At 47.0% G+C, this 24,351-nt stretch overlaps 1 protein-coding gene across 2 annotated transcripts in view; it reads right to left on the reverse strand.

The window, feature by feature from the left end:
- LOC138580218 (alpha-2-macroglobulin-like protein 1) overlaps positions 1-24,351 on the reverse strand; it is a 1,051,822-nt gene that overhangs the window by 408,526 nt on the left and 618,945 nt on the right. For both annotated transcript variants that reach the window (XM_069650580.1, XM_069650579.1), the window contains exons 17-18: positions 8,682-8,811; positions 6,694-6,793 (exon numbers count right to left, since the gene is read on the reverse strand). In XM_069650580.1, coding sequence (XP_069506681.1) covers positions 6,694-6,793; positions 8,682-8,811 — 230 coding nt within the window. The remainder of the gene's footprint in view (positions 1-6,693; positions 6,794-8,681; positions 8,812-24,351) is intronic.

The following is a 24,351-nucleotide window of genomic DNA, read 5'->3' on the forward strand; positions in this document are numbered from 1 at the left end:
GATTATGTGTGGTAGGCCCTGGGAGGTGGGGTATGACTAGAGCATTTTTGACACATCCTTAATAACATGACATGATTTAATGGTATTGTCAAGCAAAGCCAACTTCATGTGTGTTATTACGGGACTAGACTAGCATTTTGGTGCAGCCAGTCTAGCCATTGCTTACTGTAGTATAACATTTATCACTAAGCATCTTTGATAAAGCAAGCATGTTTAGTGATATTACATTGATAGACTGGCATTTTGGTTTAGCAGTTTAGCTATTTCTTATGCTAGCATGATTTTCTATTAACTGAGCATCTACAATAAAGAAAGATTAATAAATGTTCATACATGCCTAGACTGGCCTACATTAGAACCACATTTAACATGTTTTCTTATTGTGGCATGACATTTTAATGGCCAATCCAGCAAGAGTATGTTCTTACATGGGGTACTGGCATATATTAACAGACCCAGCTTTGATTTGTTTTATAGTATTATAGTAATATTATTGGTGTTATGCGCAAAGCGAACATGAGTATTTTCTTTTATGTGAAAACTGCCATATGTTGGTGGAGCCTGCATGGAAATGTATGGGCACAGCCAGCATGAAAATGTTTTTTTATACTGGCATATATTGCAGGGACTGGCGTGACAATGCAATACATTGGGCCTCATTACGACCCAGGCGGTAAGTAATCGAAATTACCGCCATGGCGTAATGAGCGTTAACGCCATGGTCCGATGGCGATAAGAGCGCCATATTACGACCCATCGCGCACAAGCATTACGCCATGGCGGTAACGTAAACTACGCCATGCCGTAAACAGCCCTTACCGGCCTCGTTAACAGCGCAGGGTGACCTACCGCCACCCATCATTGCGCCGACCGTAGTCAGCGGTCACCGTAATTAGCGGTGACCGCAATTAGGCGGAACCGGAAATAGCGTAATCGCGGCGGAACAGGAAACAGCACAGCGGCCATCTTAAAAAACACAATCCATTGCCATCCTACCCAACCACACCACAACCAACCCTCAAACCCTGACATTCCCATAACCCACCCATTTCCTCAGCCAACCATGCCGAAAGTTGTCAAGAAGGCATGTGACAGGCAGCGGCAGGAGCGCTTCAGTCGTGAGGAACTGCAAATGCTTGCAGACACGCTCCAGGAGAAGGCCGATGTTGTCTTCTCCACTGAGATGACCCGGACGGCCATAAGCCGCAAAAAGGAGGTGTGGGAACTTGTGGCACAACGTGTCAGTGCTGTTGGAACCACCCCACGCACCTCCAAACAGTGCCGCAAGAGGTGGGACGACCTGCGGATCAGGGTCCGGGGCATTATGTCTGCCAACCGTAACCTGGCCCTGGGAACTGGCGGGGGAGCAGACTCCCCACTGAAGATGCAGCCATGGGAGGAGACATGTGCCTCTCTGATTGGCATTGAGTGCATCGAAGGTGTCGGCGAGATGGAGAGAGGGGCCCCAACATCTGGAGACACAGGTAGGTGCCTCATATCCAGCCTTGCAAGACACCCTGATACACTTGCACGTGACAATCACAATGTGGCAGACGCAACACATCAGCAGATGAGCCACACCCTGCGCACATGCAGCATGTACACTGTACAGTAGGCAGACACACACCTGCATGCAAAACCGAATCTAAAGGGAGGCAACCTGTATGTCACGGGCTACTAACTCCACCATCTATCCATTACACTCTTCACAATGCCTGCTCAATGTCCGCTGAACCATCAATAACAGTCACCCTCCTCTGCTCCACCACAGGCTCGCAATCGGACACTGGCAGGGATGACAGCACCAGCACCCCAGCCAAGAAGGCCAGGAAAGTGGGAGAAGGGAACCATGCATCCACCTCTGCTGGACCCAGGCAGAAACCACGCCAGGCTGAAGAGGCCAGGGCAGCAAAGTCCCCCGAGGAAGGGGTCGTGACAGTGCCTGCAGCCCAACAACACCCACTGTTGCCCACTGAGGGCAATGTGTCAGCAGGGAGCAGTACTGTTGGGGAGACTGCAGCCATCGCTGCCTGCTCCGATAGTGATGTGGAGGATGACACTGGACTTGACCACAACACGCAACTGCACTCACCACACCTATCCCCAATCAGCCATCATGGAGATGACACCCAGGGCCCATCGCCAGCTAATTCATGGCCAGCAACTCCAAGCCCAGTGGGAGTTGTGGAAGATGGGAGTAGTCCCATTGGTCCCCCATTGGCACCCTCCATTGGGCCAGAATTCCAGCTGTCGCTGGAGCAGATTGCCAACAGGCAGGAAGCACTGGGCACACTCCTCACGCAGCATGTTGCAGAATGTGGAAGTGCCAGTGCAGCCATGGAGAGGAGTGCTGATGGCATCAGGGCTGCCATCCAAACTGCCAGCAGGGACATATGCACCGAACTTGCTGCAGTGCGGCAGATGATGAGCCAGCTCATCCAGACAATTGTGGACACATGCCGCACTGAGCAGCCCGGTACATCCTCAGCTGCAAGTTCAGCACAAGCCTCTCCCGTCCGCAGGTCATCCAGGACCCTGAGGAGCACAGGCAGGGGGGCCCCAGGTTCCGGGAGAGGGGGCAGTCAATAGTGTGCTAAACTATACACACTTCACCACGGGCACTGTCACATGTTTGCAGGATTTTCAGGGGGGAGGGGGAGGGGGGAATTGGGTGTGTTGGAGTGTTCAGGGGGGAGGGGGAGGGGGGAATTGGGTGTGTTGGAGTGTTCAGGGGGGAGGGGGAGGGGGGAATTGGGTGTGTTGGAGTGTTCAGGGGGGAGGGGGAGGGGGGAATTGGGTGTGTTGGAGTGTACGGGGGGGAGGGGGGAATTGGGTGTGTTGGAGTGTTCAGGGGGAGGGGGAGGGGTTCTGTTATACCTATTCAGAAGAACAATACACTTTTTTCTTTTCTCACAAACGAAATGTGTGGACATTGCTCGTTGCGTATGTGTGCTTTATTGTTTTACAGTCCACAGTGTTGACATACCAGACACACACAATGCCCCAAGTGCCATCCATATGTTACACACTAGCTGTGTGTGCTAGAAGTATCGGTCAGTGACATTCTGACGCATTATATGCCCCTCCTGTGCATCGCTGCCTCCCTGAGGTGCTGCCCCATCCCCATCATCATCATCCCCATCATCAGGTGGTTGTGGTTCTGCGTCAGGGGGCAGAGGCACGTTTCGTCTGATGCACATATTGTGTAGCATGACACATGCCATGACGATCTTTGCAACCTTCTCATGGCGGTACAGGAGTGCCCCGCCAGACCTGCTGAGGCAGCGGAAACGTGCCTTCAGTAGGCCAAAAGCATGCTCTATCACCACACGGGTACGTGCATGGGCATGGTTGTAGTCCTCCTCATGCTGGTTCGATGGGTTCCACACTGGTGTGAGGAGCCACCTCTTCAGGGGATAGCCCGCATCACCTGTAAAATGTGAGAAAAGAATGTGTCAGGAACGAGATTGATTTGTGAACATGACGCACAACCATGCCTTGATTCTGACTGTTACTGTGCACCAATTGGAGTTGTGGTTATGGATTTACACTGTGCAACCAGTATGTGTTCATGGCTCTCATGTACTGTTTTGCATGCAAAAACACAATGCAGGGGGGACGATTGCCTTGTGAGTGGCCATCCACTGTGTCCGTTCAGGCCGTCATTCATGTGACCTTGCACGTGTCCTGTGAGCTTGAAGCTCACATGATAGCAACATTGATGTCTGGCTCATTATGACCCCAGTGAGCATTACTGGTGTCAATGGGGACAGTTTGTGGGTCTTGTAGTGGTGCATTGATGTTCCTGTCTGTCATGTGCCTCCTTTGTGCGCAGTTGTGGGGGACAGGCCTTTCAGTAGTTGGTGCATGGTGACGTGCATGTTGGTGGTTTTCTTTAGGGTCAATGCGGTCACAATTTGCACAATGCACTTGTAGATGGTTGTGTCGTTTTTGGGATGCACTTTCATTCACATGTTGGGATGATTAGGTCAGGCATGATGTGTACACCACTCTGTTGACGTCAGTGCTGCCACAGGGAATGTTCTGGCTACTGCTAGTTGCACCCATGTGACGTATGCATCACACCCCTGTATCTGCCAGATGCAATATGCATTGGTATGTCATTCAACACCCACTTTGCATTTCCATGCTCATGACATTAGACTCACCGAGTAGGTAGGATCTTGGGCCTGCATGTCGCTCCATGTAGCATGGTATTGTGGAGTTCCGAAGGACCATTGAATCATGGGTTGATCCGGGGAATCTGGCACAACAATGTATGATGATCCTGTTGGAGTCACAGACCATTTGCACGTTGATTGAGTGGAAATGTTTACGGTTGCGGTACGGTACCTCCATGGCATGTGGGACCACCAATTCAACATGGGTGCAGTCAATGGCACCAATGCAACCAGGTATGCCGGCCAGTGCATGGAAACCCACTTTGGTGTTGGCAATCTCCTGGGCAGACCGTGGTAATGAGATGTGGTCATCTGTGTGCTTGAGGAGGGCATCGAGCACTTGCATCAGTGTACGCGAGAATAATGGTTGTGATATGCCATGCAAGTGCCCCACTGTGTGCTGGTAGGTGCCTGTGGCCAGGAAGTGGAGCACGGACACTACCTTCAGTAGGGGGGGGGGGGTGGCAGTGGGTGTTTCAATCATGCTGACGATGTCGTTGTGTATCATGTCCACAATGGTGGTGATGGTGTCCCGGTCCAGTCGGTACAGGGTGTGGATCTGCTCAGCGGTGAGGTTGAATGGGCTGGCTCTGATGCGTGGGATTGGGGGCTGTCTGCGTGGTGGCACTGGCTGTGCTGGTGGGGCTTGCTGGGCCTGCCTTGCCCTCCTTCTCCTCCTGCGTCTCCTCTGTGCAGCCTGTTGTTGTTGTTGTTGTTGTTGTTGTTGTTGTAGTTGCTGTTGTAGCACTCGCATTGCTATCAGGTCCTCCAGCCCCAACATTGCTAGTCCTATTGGTATCATTGTGGAGTGTGACTGGGTGTGGGAAGGGGTGGGGTGTGCTCTTTTTGTACTTCCTGAGTCTGTATTGCCTTCACCTGTGCTGTTTCTGTGCACCTGTGGCAGCTGCATTCACTTTACATGGCCCTTTACGGTTGGTTCGCGATGGCGTAATTAGCACCATGGCGGTAAGGTACTTAACGGGCTGGGTGATGGCGTTAGGGGCATGTCCGCTTGGGTCGGCATTCGCGTACCTTTCCGCCATGGCGCTAAGTACGGTGTGGATGTTCGCGTGCGCGCGCCCTTGGCGCAGTCAGCGGCAGCGTAAGCTACGATGCCGCTAATGACATCGTAGTTTACGGTCATGGGTCGTAATCGGCCCTAGCGGAAGACGATGGCGGTAATCGTTTACCGCCATCGTTTTTCGCTTTGCGCCAGGGTCGTAATGAGGCCTATTGTATTGTTTTTATGAGTTACCATACACTCTACAAAACCGATTGCAAACTGTCTGGCCTTTTACCCAATTATTCACAGAAAGTGTGCTGTATAATGCTCCATTTTAACCCATTATTCACAGCATTTTCGAAGGGGAGGGGGGTGAATCCCCAAATCCATTTTTGTTGGTTTGGGCTCCTCACACTGCTCAGTCGCAATCGAATAATTGCGGCAAATAGTTACACCCTCCAATAAAACAGCTCACCAGCCACCACTGGTGGATGGTATATTTGGAACCAGGCACCGCCCCTTTCTTTCTACCCTAGGTAAAACATTTAAGCTTTGATTAAAAAGCATACTGGCACCCTTAACCTGGATTAGTGCTGCTACAGCTGCGTAGTCATCGTGGACATTGTGCACATGTTGTGGTCTTGGCCGGCCCGGAGTGTGGCATGCAATGTGCTTTGTTAAGGAGCTTAGGGGGGGCCCTCAGCAAGGCATGCAGCAGGGCATCCACATTTTGAGCTACATTACTGGCTGTGCAAGAACCTCCTTATAGGGCCACTGGGGAGAAAGCATTTGACGGGGCCAGCAAAGCTGCTATGGGTAGGAACAGCCAGAGGGAAGATGTCACTGTTGGAGATCCCACTGGAGCAGAGGCAAGTGATATACACAGCATAAAAAAGGCGGGAGGTGCAGTGAAGGCCCCAGGAGGCCAGAACTCTGGAGCAAGGCCAGTTGCTATTGCCCGGCTCCTGAGCTAGCGAATCGGCTGTGCAGCTCCACTCTGGTTTTAATACCAATAACTATTATATAAATGAACTCTGAGAAGCACACATGCACAAAATCCATCAGACATATGTTTCAAAGTGATTGGAAAATTTTATGGACTGGACACAAAATTACAGGACATAGCACATACTCTTAATATGTATCAAAGGGATCATTAGGGGAATCTAAAGTTAAGGATGTGAAGGTGGATTTAGTTGGGAAGGCCTGGGATACGCCCCTAATGATAGTCAATGCCTTTCCATTTGGGCATTTGCCTATCTAAGCCTTTGCAAAAAAAATGAATGGCGAGCCTAAGTATACTAAGGCACAGATGTGAGTGGGCAATGGGCAACGGGCAGTGGTTAATGGGAAGGAACAAGCAAGGGGTATTATTCGTGAATACTGGAGGGTCATAGTCATAATCCATACATGCATTTCTTCGCTCTTGCTTTCATGAATTCAAATTCCGAGAAAAGGCTGCATACGACAAGTACACATGTGCAATTAGCCAAGTCTGTAATCACTCACCCCACAGGAACCAGAGCCCAGATCCAGGTTTCTGGGAAGTACACACGCGGCGAACTGCTGGTCCCGGCTGCGGCAGTGGTGGTGGTTGGGATTACTGCATCTTCGAAAGATAAACAGACAGAGCATAAACCAAGGAGGCCTGGGACGCTGCAGAAAATAGCTCCTCTAATTGTACTGCATTTGGGAGCCCAGAGCATTAGTACCACCAGCAGAGCATGGAGCCAGTGGGCCTCATTACGACCCTGGCGCTCCTGTAATGAAGGGTGCCGGTACGGGACCGGCACCCTTCAATATGGGAGCGCCTATTACGAGGTTCCCTTTGAGGTAAAACCAGACGTCCTTTCCGGGTCCCGCGAGGAGAAGAGGGAGGTAATAACGGGCCATTTGTAATGTGCCCGTTATTACCTCCCTCCCCATTCCCATTGAGCCCTATGTTGGAATGACCCGGTTATTCCTCTTTGAAAGAACCCGGTAATGGAGCCCGGTTTGGAGGCAGCCATGGTGCTAATAGCACCATGGCTGCCTCCAAACTCGTAATGAGGCCCTGACTTTGGGGGTAACGGGGGGATGCTGTGTAACTCCAATACTGGGCCTCAATACAAGTCAGCCGGTCTGGAAAGAACGGTGGTGGTAGGTGGTGGTAAATCTCCACCACTGTTCTTTCCGGACTGGCTGATCTCGAGTTCTGCAGGTGGGAGGTGTCACTCCCGCCAGGTCTGACCTGGTGGGATTAACACCTCCCCCCTGCAGGAGGACATGGAAACACCGGCACCATTGCAGCATGGTGCCAGTGTTTCCACTTCCCCATTCCCATGGATTCTTATGGGGCTCCATGGGAATGGGGATTTACCGAATTCCGCCTCCGGAATTACCGCGTCACTGGGGTTGTAATGCCCAGGTAATTCCGAGAATCATGGAGGCGGAATGGTAATACGAGTCCGGCGGTAACCTGCCGGTTTTTCTGGCTCGGTTACTGCCAGACTCGTAATGAGGCCAACTGTGTTATAGGGTTAATGTCTCCGTAAGAGACCAACACCGGGTCACGTGGGTAGCGTCACGTGATGGATGACGAAAGGGGGAGGGAACTAGTTCGGGAGTTAATGTCTTGAAGTGAAATAAACAAGACGTATGTTTATGTCGGCGTGTCTGTCCTTATTTACCGAGCCCCCACGGGCTTAACAAACTGGGTTTGATCTATAGCCCTAAAGAGCTACAATGGCACACATGCTTCTCTTGTGGGTTTTCTCGGCCCCACGTGATAGGTGGGCCTCTCTATGCCCATGATAAAAGCATTGAGACACATCTTCAGCATGCAAGCTTCGCACATATTAACCTAATGATTATTTTCACATATGGCAAACAGCACACATTGCCAGTAGGGCCTTGAATAATAGGTGTTTTTACCCCACAGTACTCGTTTGTCATTTTAATAAGGAGTTGCTCTAATCGCAGAAAGGTGAAGTGTAGAAGTGGCTCTATCGGGATTTGAACCGATGACTCGCAGGTCTTTGGACAGGCGCTCAGTAGAGCCCATTGATGTTCAAAGGCCACGCTAGAGCAGGGTTAGTCCTTCTATACAGAACGTATTAGTTGCAGCATGCATGTTTCACAGCATGTGCATCTGTTTCTGGTAGGCTATGAGTGGATGGTATACACGTCACAGGCGCACAGTCCCTTCTGTTTGCATTTTAGCTGCAGCTGAGGTTATTGTGCAGGCACGCGGCAGCCTGTAGGGAGACCTGGGCCGGTCAGCATGTGCCTGGCCTCCCGGATGCAGACTGGAGCCTGAAAGAGGCGATGTGCACTGGCATGCCATCAGCACCCTGAGCTCAGGCTAGGAGAGGCCTGCCCAGAAACCAGTGATTTCTGTGTGCGCCATATGCCGCCGCCCCCACTGCCCAATGTGGAACTATGTGTTCTTGTAATCTTGGAGTGGGCAAAGGTCAAGGGCGTGATCTGAGACGTTTCTCTGTTTCTATTTCACTTACTGGGTACTGCTGCTTCACCAGCCATCAATGGCATCTTCATTTCATCTCCACTATCCTCTAAGGGTCGCTCGTATATGCATTTATCCTTCATCTTGATGTTGAAGTTGGTCAGAACCTTCAAGCTGGTCTCCTTGTAGATGTGAACCAAAGCAAAGAGAAGAGATATCAGCGGGGGAAATGTGGCATTCAGAGGGTATTGCCCACTCATCCAATGAGTCTGCATGCCCATTCACTTTGACAGCACCCGCCACTCTACCTCAGTTTAAAAGTCAACTTGTGCACTAGATCCCCAACTGGCCCATAGAGCTGGGGGTTTCCCAATAGCACTTTAAGATGAGTAGCAGCACCCGTGAGATGGATGGGGATGCAGATTAATACTCTCTCATCTAATCAATAAGGGAGTCCATTTAATGACAAGTACAAAAAACGGGGAGTTTATGAATATCAGCAATCGCTCGATCTTCCTTCTCGCTTCGACAACTCCAATGAACTTCATAAAAAACACATCATTTATACAAAAAATGTGTCATCACTGACGTGTAATGCTTAAAATGTTGCATGCACTCCTATTGGTTCTAGGAAGGTAACTTTAATATAGGTGCTATATCTGTATATGGTAACGGGGTGAAAGTATTGGATGAACACTGCCATGTGGGGCATCTAAGCCCTACCTTCACCTGGCTACTGTAAACGTCACTAAAAGTACGACGTCTCATTGGTTTTACTAACTATAGGACCCTAGAATACTTGGTCCACTATGATTGGGTTGGCATCAACCCCACTCATACTTTTCTACTTTGCCTAGCAGCATGCAGATCAGCCGGCCAGGTGCAGGGAGTTCGCCGGCACCCCCAGTCTGCCTCCAATTATTGCTACAATCAATCATCACCTCGGTAGCCATGTGTCAATTATTTCTTTGTGGTTGGCTTCGAAACAGCTTCTTGGTCTGGACAAATTATGATATCTGCGCATGGCACAAGGCCATACGTGGGAGTGAAAGTTTCATCCCTTCTTGCTCGGTTGGTCATGTGATTCAGACACCGTGAAATTGTCTTGTTTCTCATACAATTTGAGTATTTGATTTAATCTTGTCAGCCATCTGCCTCCTGCGGCTTATCTTGACCTTTCTTAACAGGATACCATGTTCTTCTTTCACAAATTGTATCCACTGTTGGTCTATTTCAGCTGATACGACCTTGTTTTCTTGGCACTCTTTGCCTCTGTCTGAGTTTCTCTTCTGCTTTTCATTCTTGATTTGTCAGCTATGAAGCTCTCCTCTTGAGACCTTTAATAACCTTTAGTTGATTCTGCTCTTGTGCATAGTGGAAGTATACTTATATAAAGTGCTTCGATTGAGGTAGATATGTATAAGTGGCTCTTGCCGCAATATATTTTTCTATCAAGCAAAAGCAAGTCTCACGATTTCTGTGCTTCTTGCAGTTCCTAGCATATATACAAGTATAAACTAACTGAATATCTTCATCACGCATGTGGCATTATTTCTGACAGTTGACATTGATTATTTCACCTTAGGTTCAGGATGTCACTTATTCATGGTGTTTCATCTCTTGTCATCATTCACAGGTCATCATATCTTCTATATGTGGGTCAGTCTGGGTTCTTGTGACGTCACCATTCGTCTTCCTTCAGTATCTTTTTAACTTCTTCAGGGACTGTGTTCTTACAATCTTCATTCTGTTTCATTTGTTGATATGGTTTTCTCAGTGGGTACCTTATTGTCCAGAATTTCTTAGGTGTCGGTATTTCAATAGGTGCTGTTCTTCTGATAGGTACTGGACAGAGCCCAACTGCAGCTCTCTGCTGGTTTATTTGCTCATCATACGTCACATATTTCGGCCTGAACGTCCCTGGTACTTCAAAATGGATGGTTGGAATGCGGGTCGTATTTGGGACCTCCTCTACAAACTCTTAGTTGAACTTCAGCTTAACATGCGCATGTTCTTCAGGCATTGTAATATAGCAAGCCTTTCAATATTGGTAAAATACTGATTTTTAATATTAACCTTGTTTTATTCTCATAGACGTGTGGTTTATGCAGGATTCTAGCTTCAGGATTGTGAATGGAGGTCACATGCCAATGTCATGTTCTGAACATCTCGTCAGAACCTAATGTATGGGTCCTGGAGTACTATCAGGACCTGAACTCAGCCTCCTAGAGCAGGGCTATTAAGTGTGACTCTGGCTTTCTAGAGTCAATGCACAATCTAGTCATTGCGGCAAATAAAGTTACACTTGTACTATCACTCCTGGAACCTGACATGGAATTGTGACCCCAGGCCCCGGCAGTGATGTCATAATTTCATGTCAGGTTTCAGGAGTGACATTACAATGTTACCTCTATTTGCACACAATGTCTAGATTGCCAATTGACCTTAGAAACCCAGTGTCAAACTTTGACATACACTTGACGTTCCAAATACAAAAGGCAAACAAGCTTCTCACCAGGATTAGCTTAGCAATTGCTGTATTCCGGTTTCTTCCGCTCCTTTCCTCATATCTGGGACATCCTCCTTGTGAGGAAAGCGATGCTGCTCAGGTGTATGGGTAGGTAGTGCGGGTGCTTCTAAGCACTATTCCCAAAAAAGCTCTACAGATAAGGCAAGCACATTCATAGCCATAAAGGTAATGCATGTAGAAAGGGAGCGGTGTGCAGCCTTTGATTTAGTAATGCAGGTGGAGGGGAGGACATTCTGTTGGCAGAAGTGACTCAACAGTGTAGGCCTCCAAACAACAATCAACAATTTACAAAGTTCCATTCAAAATATGCACTTAAACACAATCAACTTACTAAAACTGCCAAACGCCCAACTTGTAAGACAAGGAAACAGAAAATGCAGACCAGATAAAGCTGTACACTCAGGGTAATGGATGACGAGGAAGGGAACATGCAGACCAGATAAAGATAAGCTGTACACTCAGGGTAATGGATGCACAGGAAGGGAAAATGCAGACCAGATAAAGAAAAGCTGTACACTCAGGGTAATGGATGCACAGGAAGGGAAAATGCAGACCAGATAAAGATAAGCTGTACACTCAGGGTAATGGATGACGAGGAAGGGAACATGCAGACCAGATAAAGATAAGCTGTGCACTCAGGGTGATGGATGCACAGGAAGGGAAAATGCAGACCAGATTAAGAAAAGCTGTACACTCAGGGTAATGGATGCAAAGGGAGGGAAAATGCAGATTAGATCAACATAACATGTACACTCAGGGTGATGGATGTACAGGGAGGGAAAATGCAGATTAAAGATAAGCTGTACACTCAGGGTGATGAATGTACAGGAAGGGAAAATGCAGATTAGATAAAGATAAGCTGTACACTCAGGGTAATGGATGCAAAGGGAGGGAAAATGCAGATTCGATAAAGATAAGCTGTACACTCAGGGTGATGGATGCACAAGAAGGGAAAATGCAGATTAGATCAAGATAAGCCGTACACTCAGGGTAACGGATGCAAAGGAAGGGAAAATGCAGACCAGATAAAGATAAGCTGTGCGCTCAGGGTAATGGATGCAGAGGAAGGGAACATGCAAACCAGATAAAGATAAGTTGTACACTCAGGGTGATGGATGCACAGGAAGGAAAAATGCAGACCAGATAAAGATAAGCTGTACACTCAGGGTAATGGGCGCAAAGGGAGGGAAAATGCAGACCAGATAAATATAAGCTGTACATTCAGGGTGATGGATGCAGAGGAAGGGAACATGCAGACCAGATAAAAATAAGCTACACACTCAGGGTAATGGATGCAAAGGGAAAGAAAATGCAGACCAGATAAAGATAAGCTGTACACTCAGGGTAATGGTGCAGAGGGAGGGAAAATGCAGACCAGATAAAGGTAAGCTGTACACTCAGGGTAATGGATGTACAGCAAGGGAAAATGCAGGTCAGATAAAGATATACTGTACACTCAGGGTAATGGATGCACAGGGAGGGAAAATGCAGACCAGATAAAGATAAGCTGTACACTCAGGGTAATGGATGCAGAGGAAGGGAACATGCAGACCAGATAAAGATAAGCTGTATACTCGGGTGATGGATGCACAGGAAGGGAAAATGCAGGTCAGATAAAGATATACTGTACACTCAGGGTAATGGATGCACAGGGAGGGAAAATGCAGACCAGATAAAGATAAGCTGTACACTCAGGGTAATGGGTGCACAGGAAGGGAAAATGCAGACCAGATAAAGGTAAGCTGTACACTCAGGGTAATGGATGTACAGCAAGGGAAAACGCAGACCAGATAAAGGTAAGCTGTACACTCGGGGTAATGGATGCAGAGGAAGGGAAAATGCAGACCAGATAAAGATAAGCTGTACACTCAGGGTGATGGATGCACAGGAAGGGAAAATGCAGACCAGATAAAGGTAAGCTGTACACTCCGGGTAATGGTTGCAGAGGGAGGGAACATGCAGACCAGATAAAGATAAGCTGTATACTCGGGTGATGGATGCACAGGAAGGGAAAATGCAGGTCAGATAAAGATATACTGTACACTCAGGGTAATGGATGCACAGGAAGGGAAAATGCAGACCAGATAAAGATAAGCTGTACGTTCAGGGTAATGGATGCACAGGGAAAGGAAAATGCAGACCAGATAAAGATAAGTTGTACACTCAGGGTAATGGATGCGCAGGGAGGGAACATGCAGACCAGATAAAGATAAGCTGTACACTCAGGGTAATGGGTGCAAAGGGAGGGAAAATGCAGACCAGATAAAGATAAGCTGTACACTCAGGGTAATTGATGCAGAGGAAGGGAAAATGCAGACCAGATAAAGATAAGCTGTACACTCGGGGTAATGGATGCAGAGGGAGGGAAAATGCAGACCAGATAAAGGTAAGCTGTACACTCAGGGTAATGGATGCAAAGGGAAAGAAAATGCAGACCAGATAAAGATAAACTGTACACTCGGGGTAATTGATGCAGAGGAAGGGAAAATGCAGACCAGATAAAGATAAGCTGTACACTCGGGGTAATGGATGCAGAGGGAGGGAACATGCAGACCAGATAAAGATAAACTGTACACTCGGGTGATGGATGCACAGGAAGGGAAAATGCAGACCAGATAAAGATAAGCCGTACGTTCAGGGTAATGGATGCACAGGGAAAGGAAAATGCAGGCCAGATAAAGATACGCTGTACACTCAGGGTAATGGATGCACAGGGAGGGAAAATGCAAGCAATAGTGTAAATGCGAAAGTAGTACGTTGAAGGGCGTGTTAAGGTAGGCTAAGAGGGCCTTAAACCATTTCTAGAGCCCAAGGTGCAAAGCCATGGGGTCAGAACCTAGAAACGCCATCTTCGGTGCCTAAAGTACACTTTTAACTTACTTTATGTTAGCCTACTTTTGGCATCTTGACAACATCACGACAGTCTTCTATGCTCTTTCCAATGGTTTGCAAAGCACCATGAATTGAAGATAGGAGTAAATGTCCTCACTAGCATCTCGATGTGGTTAGTCGGCTAAACGGGGTTATTGTAAGATTTGGTAACTCTTCTAGAAATCCTTTTTTTTCAAACTGCCAGGGGCCTTTGAAATGTTTCAGTACCAATAATATTGCAAGCTAGATTCGTATGACATTCCTCCAAGGTGATTTAACAGAATGTAGGGAGCCCATTCCCTAAAGAGTGAAATCCTGACAGGGAAATGTTCTTTCCACCATCCTCCTGAAAGACGCCTACTACCTTCACTTTTCTTTCTTTCTTTCTTTCTTTCTTTCTTTCTTTCTTTCTTTCTTTCTTTCTTTCTTTCTTTCTTTCTTTCTTTCTTTCTTTCTTTCTTTCTTTCTTTCTTTCTTTCTCTCTTTCTTTCTTTCTTTCTTTCTTTCTTTCTTTCTTCACAGGAGAAACAATGCTCTTCTGATCACAAAAGAACGAACAATAGCTAAGAAATCATATTTGGTGGGAAGCAGTGAGCTTCTTACAATGGGGCAAGTTTGAGGGACATTCTGGCCAGGTTGTGGAGGGGAAAAATGGAACAGCCACCGGGGACAGTACGTAAGTGGATATACATAGATTAAGGACAACCAATATTGGGCATTTGTAAGTGGAGGTATGCGGTATTGCCAGCTGTGCTTGGGAAGTGACTATGATGGGTTAAGTGATAGAATGGAGGCAGAGGAAGTGAGTGACAGAGGCAGGTTCGAGACGAGGGAAACATGTTAGATAGCAGGCAGATGAGAGGTGTGCTAAGACGGTAATTTAGAGGCGAGGAGGTAGGCTTTTAGTTTGCTTTTGAACCACTCTGTGTGGACTGTTTTTTGGATTTCCAGTGGAAGAGAATTCCATGCAATTGGAGCAAGAAGAAAGAGTGAGAGGAAACACAGGGAGGGTGAGAAGCCACAAGGGTAGTCGAGAAGGCATAGCCAAGATTACGAGATCCTTTTCTCAGTAAGTCCCAGTGTTCTGAGTCTGAAGTGATATCATATTATTTTCCAAAATATCGAAGTCACTTGATCTTCTCTACACTAAACTTCCCACCCTCCCATCCCACTGAGAAATCAAAGAACCTCTTATTAATGATGGTCTCTCTTAAGCGGCACCTAGCCCTGTTTGCATGGGTCTTTGATATTCACAATGAATGAGCCCGGCCCAGGAAAGCAGTCTTCAACAAGTGGGTTAGGTTTAGTCTCAGAAGATGCCAAAAGTCCTTCCTTGGAGCAGCTGTCCAGATCTTCACAAGTGGGACTTGAAGGTGTAAGGAACTCATTGTGGCAACAGTAAAACAGACACAAGTGATTACAGTTCAAGGGTGTTTATTGAACTGTATAATGGGTGAGATAAATGCCTAATCTAAACCTAAATCTAAGATGGGAGCAAGCTACGCACATCAAATAATAATAATAATACAGTCCTAGTGATGTCTTAGTCAAATAAAAAGGGCGTATACTAAAAGAAATCTATTGCCAATCCTTACCTCTAAACTACAAAATAGTGTGCAATAATGTTCACAAGAAAAGAAAGAAGTGTTCTCAAAATGACATGTCAGGATAGTATAGCTGGGGTCTGCCTTCCCCACGTTTTTCGCATGGGCCATGTGGGACTCTTGAGTGCAGCACAGTCCTGGGCTTCTCCAGCACGAGCTTTCAGTTAATTTCCAAATTATCAGGGCCTTCTGTGGCCAAGTCTCTTTCACACAAGTCTCTTGCCTCAGAGGACCTGATGTGCCATAAACAACAAAAGCAAAAGTTCCTTTCAGTAATCTTCACGTCAGGTGATTTCTCTTCACCCTTGGATCGCCTCAATTGGGCTCCGATCCTTCTTGCAACGTGACCCACCCTAAGTCGATTTCACTACAGCCTTTCATTTAAAATCTCAGCGACTTGTAACATTCAAGAGTCTCAATGTCTTTCTAAACAACCAGTCACTGTGGACCTACCTGAGCCAGTTTCACACTTGTCCTCACAATATTTACAGGTGTATCAATGTTCACCCCAAATCGCAGGTATCCCTCAGCTGGGTTCACATTTGCCAAATACACAGTTCACTTTGCTTTATCACAATGCAGGATTTACTTCTCTTAGCTTTTCCCTTGGCACCCTGCTGTCGAGTTAACATAGCCATTCTAACACAGTTCGTGATTCTATCATCTCATCAGAAAGCGGGGTTCCCATCCCCTAGCTTTCTCTTGGCATCCCTGCATCGGGTTCACACTTGCCCCAGTTCACACGACAGTTCTTTCAGACCCCAGGTTCTTCCCTTTACCTAAGTCTGGGTCTCAGCCCCCAATCAGGGTTTCCTTAAAGCCCAGAGCCAGGCTTCACACAGTTCTATTAATATAATGTATACCTGTGGGTTTTCAGTGCCTATAAATAAATACAATTATTGTTCTTGGGTGTGTTACCGATTACCCTGGTTCGTAGGTATCCCTCAGTCGGATTCACATTTGCCCCAGTAACACAGTTCACCTTGTTTCCTCAACGTGTAAAAAACATTCAAATGTACAAGGGGTATTGCTTGACCCTCGTATGACCACCTTGACACTTTACGCCAGCCTCCCCGCAGGCCTCTTGGTTCTCGCAGTTTCAACAAAACAAAACACAAAAAGGCTCCAGTCGGAGTCCTTCGAATGAGCGCCCACGTAGCGCAGGACCACTCTGTATCAAGACCTTTACTGGAGTTTTCTTTGAAGTTCAATTCACAGTTCTTTTTATCAATACAATGATGCTGCCTGCAACCTTGTGCCCAGCAGAGGTCGGTTTACTATCAGTTCTCTCCGATTCACCGGGTATGCTGAACTGTTGGAGTGGGGCTCACCTGGCTTTTTATTGTATTTGTCTTTCGGTATGTGATAGACAGTTTCAAATCAATTTATTTTTTGAGGTGATTGTCCAATTGCAGAATGTTCCAATGTTTCTGAGGTATTTTGCTCACTGTGTGAGTATTGGAGTTGCAGTTAGTGATGAAACTGAATCTGAATATAAGCAGATATTGTAGTGGTTGGGTTGTATATTTTGCTTTTTAAAAGTTGTATTCTGTTTTTCATAGAGGCTTTGATTGCTGCCTTGTTCAGGATTGTATTGTGATATCCTCTCTTTTTGAAGTCAGTTAGCTTGATTCATTTGTGTCGCTAAAATTCTGATTCCTAGCTACAATTTCTCTTTATTCTTATGACCACTCTATAAGGAATAATGTTGATAATATTTCTGGGGTGATTGCTTTGTGCATGTAGGATACTGTTACCCGCAGATGTTTTTTTGTACAGGGTGGTTTGCATGGTGTTGTGAATGACATATATGTCCAACTCTAAGAATTTGATTTTCTCTGTGGTTTCGTTCATTGTCAAAGTGATACTATAGTCATTGGTGTTCAAATTTTTGACACAGTCCAGACGGGATTGTCGGTCTCCATCCCAAATCAAAACGTCGTTGATGAAACGGCCCCAGACTATAATGTTGGCTGGTGTGTTGGTCAAAGCCGTGTGTGTCCAGGCATGTTCGATTTCATAGTGTCCCATGAATACATTTTCAAAGGAGGTGCATTCTTAGCCCCCATTGCTGTCCCTTGGATTTGCTGATAAATGTCATTATTGAAGCTGAATATATTGTTGTTCAAAGTGAATTCTAACATTGACAAAATCATTTTGTTTTGCTCTAGGTATGAAACCGGTCTTGATTTAAGAAAATAGTTGCTTGTTTCCATTCCTTTGTGATGTTCAATGATGGTGTATAGTGAAGTTACATCTAGTCTAACAAACCTGTAGGTGTTAAACCAGGTGATGGAATCCAGTTGCATGATGGTGTCCTTTATAAAGGAATCCAAACCTGAAAATAATGGTTACAGATTGATATTTTATTTGTATCATGCTCATATACGTCTTTCAGAGTGCGATGAGGCAAGGGAGGGGAACAAGGGAGAGCAAAAACAACGATCTTACTAGGCCCAGTGACATAGAGAACGCGCAAGTGCGGGAGAGAGGGAAGGGGGAAAGTACAGGGGGAAAGAGGGAAGTGGAAAGTGCTGAGCACAGGAATGAAAAACAACAAATGATAGTGCAGCCAGCAAGTGGCAAGTACTAGGTTAAAGGTACAGACCAGGGGTGTCTGATAAGTGCAGGGAAAAAGGGGGGGAACTGTAGGTTTACAGATACAAACCCAAAGTGCAAGGGTTGCCAGGGGGCAGTGCAGGTGCATGGCAGGGTGGGCAGGTACCTGGGCCCGAAATCACATTGTAACAAGGTGTACGATGCCTAAGCAGAAAATATCAACAGGAGAGAGGAGGAGACAAGGCAGACGCAAAGAGGAAGGTCTTGAGGTGCTTTCAGAACTGGAGATGGTTCTCCTCAAGCTTCAGAGTGGCAGGGAGGCTACTCCAGAGGGAGGCCCCAGCCGAAGACCGAAATCTGCCCCAGCACGTTTCTTTGAGAAACAACTGACCCTGGGGGAGTTGGAGGCAGAGGAGCGAAGAGCTCGAGAGAGAAGGTATTTGCGGAGGCAGAGTTGAAGGTGTTTTGGACAGAGGCCCCTGAAAACCTTGTGGACAATGCAAAGGGTCTTGAATTTAATGCTTGCAGCCACGGGGAGCCAATAAAGAGATTTCAGGGCTGGGGAGATACAATCCCAGGGCTTGAAGCCCAGGACAAGTCTCGCAGTCCTGTTCTGGATGAGTTGCAAAGGGCGGAGAGTAGAAGCAGGTAGATTTAGAAAGATTCTGTTGCAGTATTCCGGCCTAGAGAGAACCAGGGTTCGAGATACAGTAAGTTTCTGTCGGAAGGAGAGGAAAGGCAGAATACCTATGAGGAGGTGCTGTAGGAAGTTTGACTTTTTAGAGACATCAGAAATGTGGGCAAAAAAGAAAAGTGTGGAGTCAAAAATGACCCAGAGGTTCTTAGACTCGCAAGTGGGGGTAGGAGGAGGGCCAAGGAAGGCCGGCCAGAGAGTCACAGGAAAGGAGGTTGAAAGTGTGCCAATGAAGAGGATCTCTGTCTTACTGGCATTAAGGCAGAGATTGTTGGTGGTACACCATTCCTGAATGGCAGACGGGCAATCAGAGGCGAGAGAAGGAGAAGAGGTGGCCAAGGGAAGCCTGAAGATGAGTTGAGTGTGTTCCGCATAGCACTGAAAATTTGAGCAGAAAGAGGCAATGTGATGGGCGAGAGTTACCAAGTATTGGTTGAAAAGCCAGGAAGAGAGGTTAGGACACTGGGGAATACTGCAGGTAGAGAGGGAGATAGAGGAAAGGAAGGACCCAAGTTGGACCTGGGAATGTCGATCAGAGAGGAAAGAAGTCAGCCAGGCCACAGCCCGATCAGTGATACCTAGGTTGTCACAAAGACGGTTGAGTGGGATGTTATGGTTGACCGTGTCGAAGGCAGAAGAGATATCAAGATGGAGGAGGACAGAAGGGATATTAGAGTCAAGGTTGGAAAAGAACTTCATGGATGTTCAGGAGAGCAGTTTCTGTTCTTCTGACAGCTCTAAAGCCAGATTGATGATCATGGAGACAACCAACAGAATCTGAGTGGAGGTTAAGCTGTGAGATGGCCAGCTTTTCCAAGATGCCAAGAAAAGGTGGGATGGAGATCGGGCAATAGTTTGCCAGGCAAGAGGGGTCAGCAGTGGGTTTCTTGAGAAGGGGGTGAACAAAAGAGTGTTTTAGGGGGGATGGGAAGACTCCCAAGGTGAAGGAGAGGTTGCAGAAATCGTCCAGGGTGGGAGCAAGGGTGTCAATGTGGCCCTTGATGGTTTTAGAGGAACAGGGAAGAACCTTTTTTGATGGGACTTCCATAGATCGTGTTTGTCTCCAAACCTTGTCAGGGGAGAAAAGAGGAAATGAAGAGAAAGAGCAGAAGGAGAAGGGAGAAGAGGGGCGGGGGACTAGAGGGTGGACAGGATGTCCTGGGTTTAAGAGATGAAGTGAGAGGCGAGGGTCGTGCAAAAGGCCTGGGAGACGACAGGAGAGGTAGACACTGCAGCAGGGTTGGCCAGCTCCTTGCAGATTTTGAAGAGTTCGGCCTAGTTGTTAGATGCTGCAGAGACACAGGCTTGGATGTGGGCTCTCTTCTTAGTATGGGCAGAGAGTTGGTATTGCCTTTGGAGCAGGTGGCAGGCTAGTTTGTCAGAGGATGAACAAGAAGCCCTCCATTTCCTCTCAGTCACCCAGCACTTGCATTTTAAGGGTAGCTACGTCAGAGTCGTACCAAGAATTGCACTTGGCTTTGGGCTTCAAACGGATCCTCATGACAGGGGCAAGATCATCAAGAGTATCAGAGATAGAAGAGGAGAGCTTGGAAAGGGCTGTCTCAGGATGTGGGTCACCTGGAGGAGATCGTGGGGAGAGAAGGTGGGAGCCAAAGCCTCAACTGACACATGCTTCATGGGCCTGGTGTCCGAGAAGGTAGGTAGCAGTGTTGGGGTTGGCTTGGCCTGGGGTAGGGAGTGTGAGATGGGAGGAGAGGAGGGAGTGATCGCTCCAGGAGAGAAGAGTAGTCAAAGGGATGGAGAGGGGGAGGTCAGAGGAGATCAAAGCATCAAGCGTGTGCCCTGCAGAGTGAGTTGGGCCAGAAGGGAGGATAGAGAGGGGGAGGGAATCACAGAGGTCACAAAAAAGTACAAACAAGGAACAGGGAGTATCTAGATGAATGTTAAGGTCACCCAGAAGGACTAGTTGAGGCCAGGATGGAAGAGGAGAGGTCTGCCCACTCAGAGAGGAAAGAGATGATCTGACCAGGAGGCCGATAGATAGTATTCATAGTAAGAGAGCGGCCGGGAGAGAAAGAAATCATGCAGACAAGGCATTCAAAAGAGGAGTAGGTCTGTGTGGGAATGATACAGGCAGGAATCCACTTGGGGAAGATCAGGACTACACCCCCTCCAGATCGGCTGTGTGCTGGAGGGCGGAGCGACCTCTGAACAGGCCCATGAGATTCAGAGCTCGCCCTCCGGCACCTTAAGTCGAGATAGCTGCACCTTGAGGAAGATGGGGTGCAGGATCCACTTACTCCAACACCAATCAATAAGGACAAGTCAATGGTTTGGCAAAGGGAAGTCTGTTTAATGACAAGTACAAAAAACACGGAAACAAATGGAAATCATCAGAGCTGCGATCGCCTGTCTCGCTTCAACTTCCAAATTCTTCATGCAAACAGTAATTTTTATAGTAAATTCTTGTCATCATTGACGTGTAAAATTCATAAGTTTGACATGCAATTCTATTGGTCGGGAAAGGTAACTTAAGTATAGGTACTATGGGCCTCATTACACGGTAGGCGGTGAGCCATGGCGCTATTAGCGCCATGGCTCATGCCGGTAAAATACCGGCACCGCCTTGGCGGAAAGGGGATTTACCGCCCCATTCCAAGGTTGGAGTGGCGGTAAATCCCCCTTCCGCCATTGCCCTTCCCCATTCCCATTTCTGCCCCATAGGGCTCTATGGGAATGGGGAAGGCGCTAATTACGGCACTGCAATTTTGCGGTGCCGTAATTAGCTTCGAGGTCCCTTAGCGGGTTGGATTTTAACGCCTGCAAAAAGCAGGCGTTAAATCCCCCAACCCGCAAAGGGACCTCGTAGTAAGGCGGAAAGGATTTACCGGTACCGGTAAATCCTACCGCCATCCGTGTAATGAGGCCCTTTATCTGTATATGGTAACAGAGAGTGAGGATTTGATAACTCTTATCGGGTGGGCGTCACTACAAGTACGACGTCTCATTGGTTCTACTAGATATAGGACCCTAGATTATTTGGTCCATTGTGATTGGGTAGGTTACACCCCTATACATAAGTCTCCACTTTAATTAGCAGCATGCAGAATGGACACCCAGATGCAGCGTGCCCCAAAATTCACCCTGCCTCGCTTCCATCAATCAGTACCTTAGGGCTATGTGTCAATTAGTTGGCTGAGGATGGCCTCGAAGCTGTAGCTTCTGATCAGGGAAAGTTATGGCATCCTCCGGTTTTGGGTGACATCAGACGTTGGTACCTCTTCGCGCTTGGCTGGTCACATGTCAGTACACTGCGAACCTGCTTCATTTTCCATCTATTTGCATATTTGATTCTTTGTTTGGCCTCGCCACCTGCCTGGACATCTTTATCTCGACCTTCACGGGGCAGGCTTCTATGCTCTTAAGTTTCAATTCTTCGACTATGCCGCTCTCCTCCCTTCCTGGAGTTCACCTCGAATTCCTAGGCATGAGCTGCTTTTTGATAAGTTTCGATTCTGCTCTTTCGTCTGGCTTTGTGCTGGTATATGAATCCTGGCCTGTTTGGCCCTACCATCCTAGGCTAATTCTGCTTTCATAAAATGGAGTCACACTTGTATAATGTGCTTCTTGAGGTAGACATATATGTGTATATAGTTGGTGCTTTCCGCTCTATTCTTCTACTAAGCATTGCAAGCCATACTGTTTTCATAGCTTCTTGCGTTACAAGCCTATTTACAGGCGTTAACTGGTTGCATGTTTTCATCTTGCTCTATGGTTATGTTTCTTTATATTTTCACATCGTCTCATCTTCTATGTCTGTGATATCTTTATCCATAGTGTTTTTGTCTTAGAGTGTTATCTTTTGGTTGTTGTTTGTTCATCTGTACGTCTGTCCGGGCCCTCGTGATGTCACCATTCGCCTTCCATTAAGGCCCTTTGGATCTCTTCAGGGACAATTTGTAGGTACTCTCAATTTCGTGTCAGCTGTTGGTATGGTTGTCTCAATGGGTATCTTGCTGCCTATGGTTGTCTGGTTATAGGCACTTCAACAGCCATTGTTCTTCTGATGGGCACTGGGCAGAGCCCTAGCGTGGCTCTCTGCTGGTTTATTTGCTCATCATCCGTCACATATCTTGGCGCATATGTTCCTGGTATCTCAAACTGGGTGGCTGGAGTGCAGGCCATATCTGGGACCTCCTCTACACAACCCCCTCTGGTCGGTTTATCGACCACTTCTGCTTCCTCCTTTGAACTATTCTTACTTGGTTCTTCTGCATCCAATTCTTTGTCTTCTGGGTTTGTACATGATGGTGTGAACGTGTGTTTCCTTGGAGTCCATATTTCTATCACTCCTTTCAGGCTTCCTGCTGTTTTAACATGTTCGTCTTTGTTCCAGGTCATTAGCTGGCATTGTCCATTTGCGCTACAATAAATCCATTTTCCTTCGTACTTTCTTCGTTTCCTGGGATACACAAATTTTGTTCCTTCTGGCGCAAATTCGCTGGCCTTCACAAAGTCTCTTATTTCTTCATCTGTCAGGTCTCTGGGCTTACATCCTGGTTTGACATCAATCATGATCTTCATCCCAATGGCTTTCTTCGCAATTTTCTGGCACTGTGTGATGATTATCTTGATAACACAAAACCCTAGTAGTATCATCAATAGTAAGGCTCCCAGAAACTTGAATATGTCTGCCATCCATTGTGGGACCTATGAGAAAAGTGTTCCAAACCAGTTGTTGTCATTAACTTTGTCGGTTTCATCGATCATCTGGTTCTGTAGTTTTATTAGCATCTCTATGGCTTCTGTCAAGGTTCCGTTTTCTTCATCATGGGAAGGTATAAATGTGCAACATGATTCTCTGATTTTTGCACAAACACCTCCATCCATCGCTGTGATCATGTCAAGTACATATCTGTTCTGGAGGGTCATTAATCGAATTGCTCTTAGTTCTTCTTTAATCGCGTTGAATCCTTTTATGGTGGTGTTGAGGATCTGCAATAACTCCCATCTGGTTATCTGCAACCATTTCGTATTTGCTCCAACCTGGAATCTTGGCATGATGATTGTTGTGAATACTGATGAGGTGAGACTGAACAGCCTGTGTTCATATGGGATTGCATGAAATACTTCTTCTGATTTGGCAGAAAAGTAATTCTCTCTCTTTCTTCGGGATACCAGTTCCACAGATCTCCTTTTCCTCAGGTGAGCATCTGCTTTTGGGAAACTGTCAATATTCAGGTCACTCTTTGGGATCACTAGTGCAGGAACATGGACGTTCACTATTGTGCATATGCCTCCCCAGTTTTTCGGGGCAGACTTATGTATGCTTTGGATCCACACACCCAGTAATGATCCGTAATTACTGCGGTTCCGTGAGTCATTCCTCACGGAACCGCAGTAAAGTACAATGTTGGGCTTTCCAGTGGCACTATCTGCAAGGGTCTTCCTCTGTCTTCGACCCATGTCAGAAATCTTGTGAGTTTCGGCCATAAAGGTTTGC

The sequence above is a fragment of the Ambystoma mexicanum genome, chromosome 3p (genome assembly GCF_040938575.1).
Source record: "Ambystoma mexicanum isolate Mex_15411 chromosome 3p, UKY_AmexF1_1, whole genome shotgun sequence".
Lineage (NCBI taxonomy): Eukaryota > Metazoa > Chordata > Amphibia > Caudata > Ambystomatidae > Ambystoma > Ambystoma mexicanum.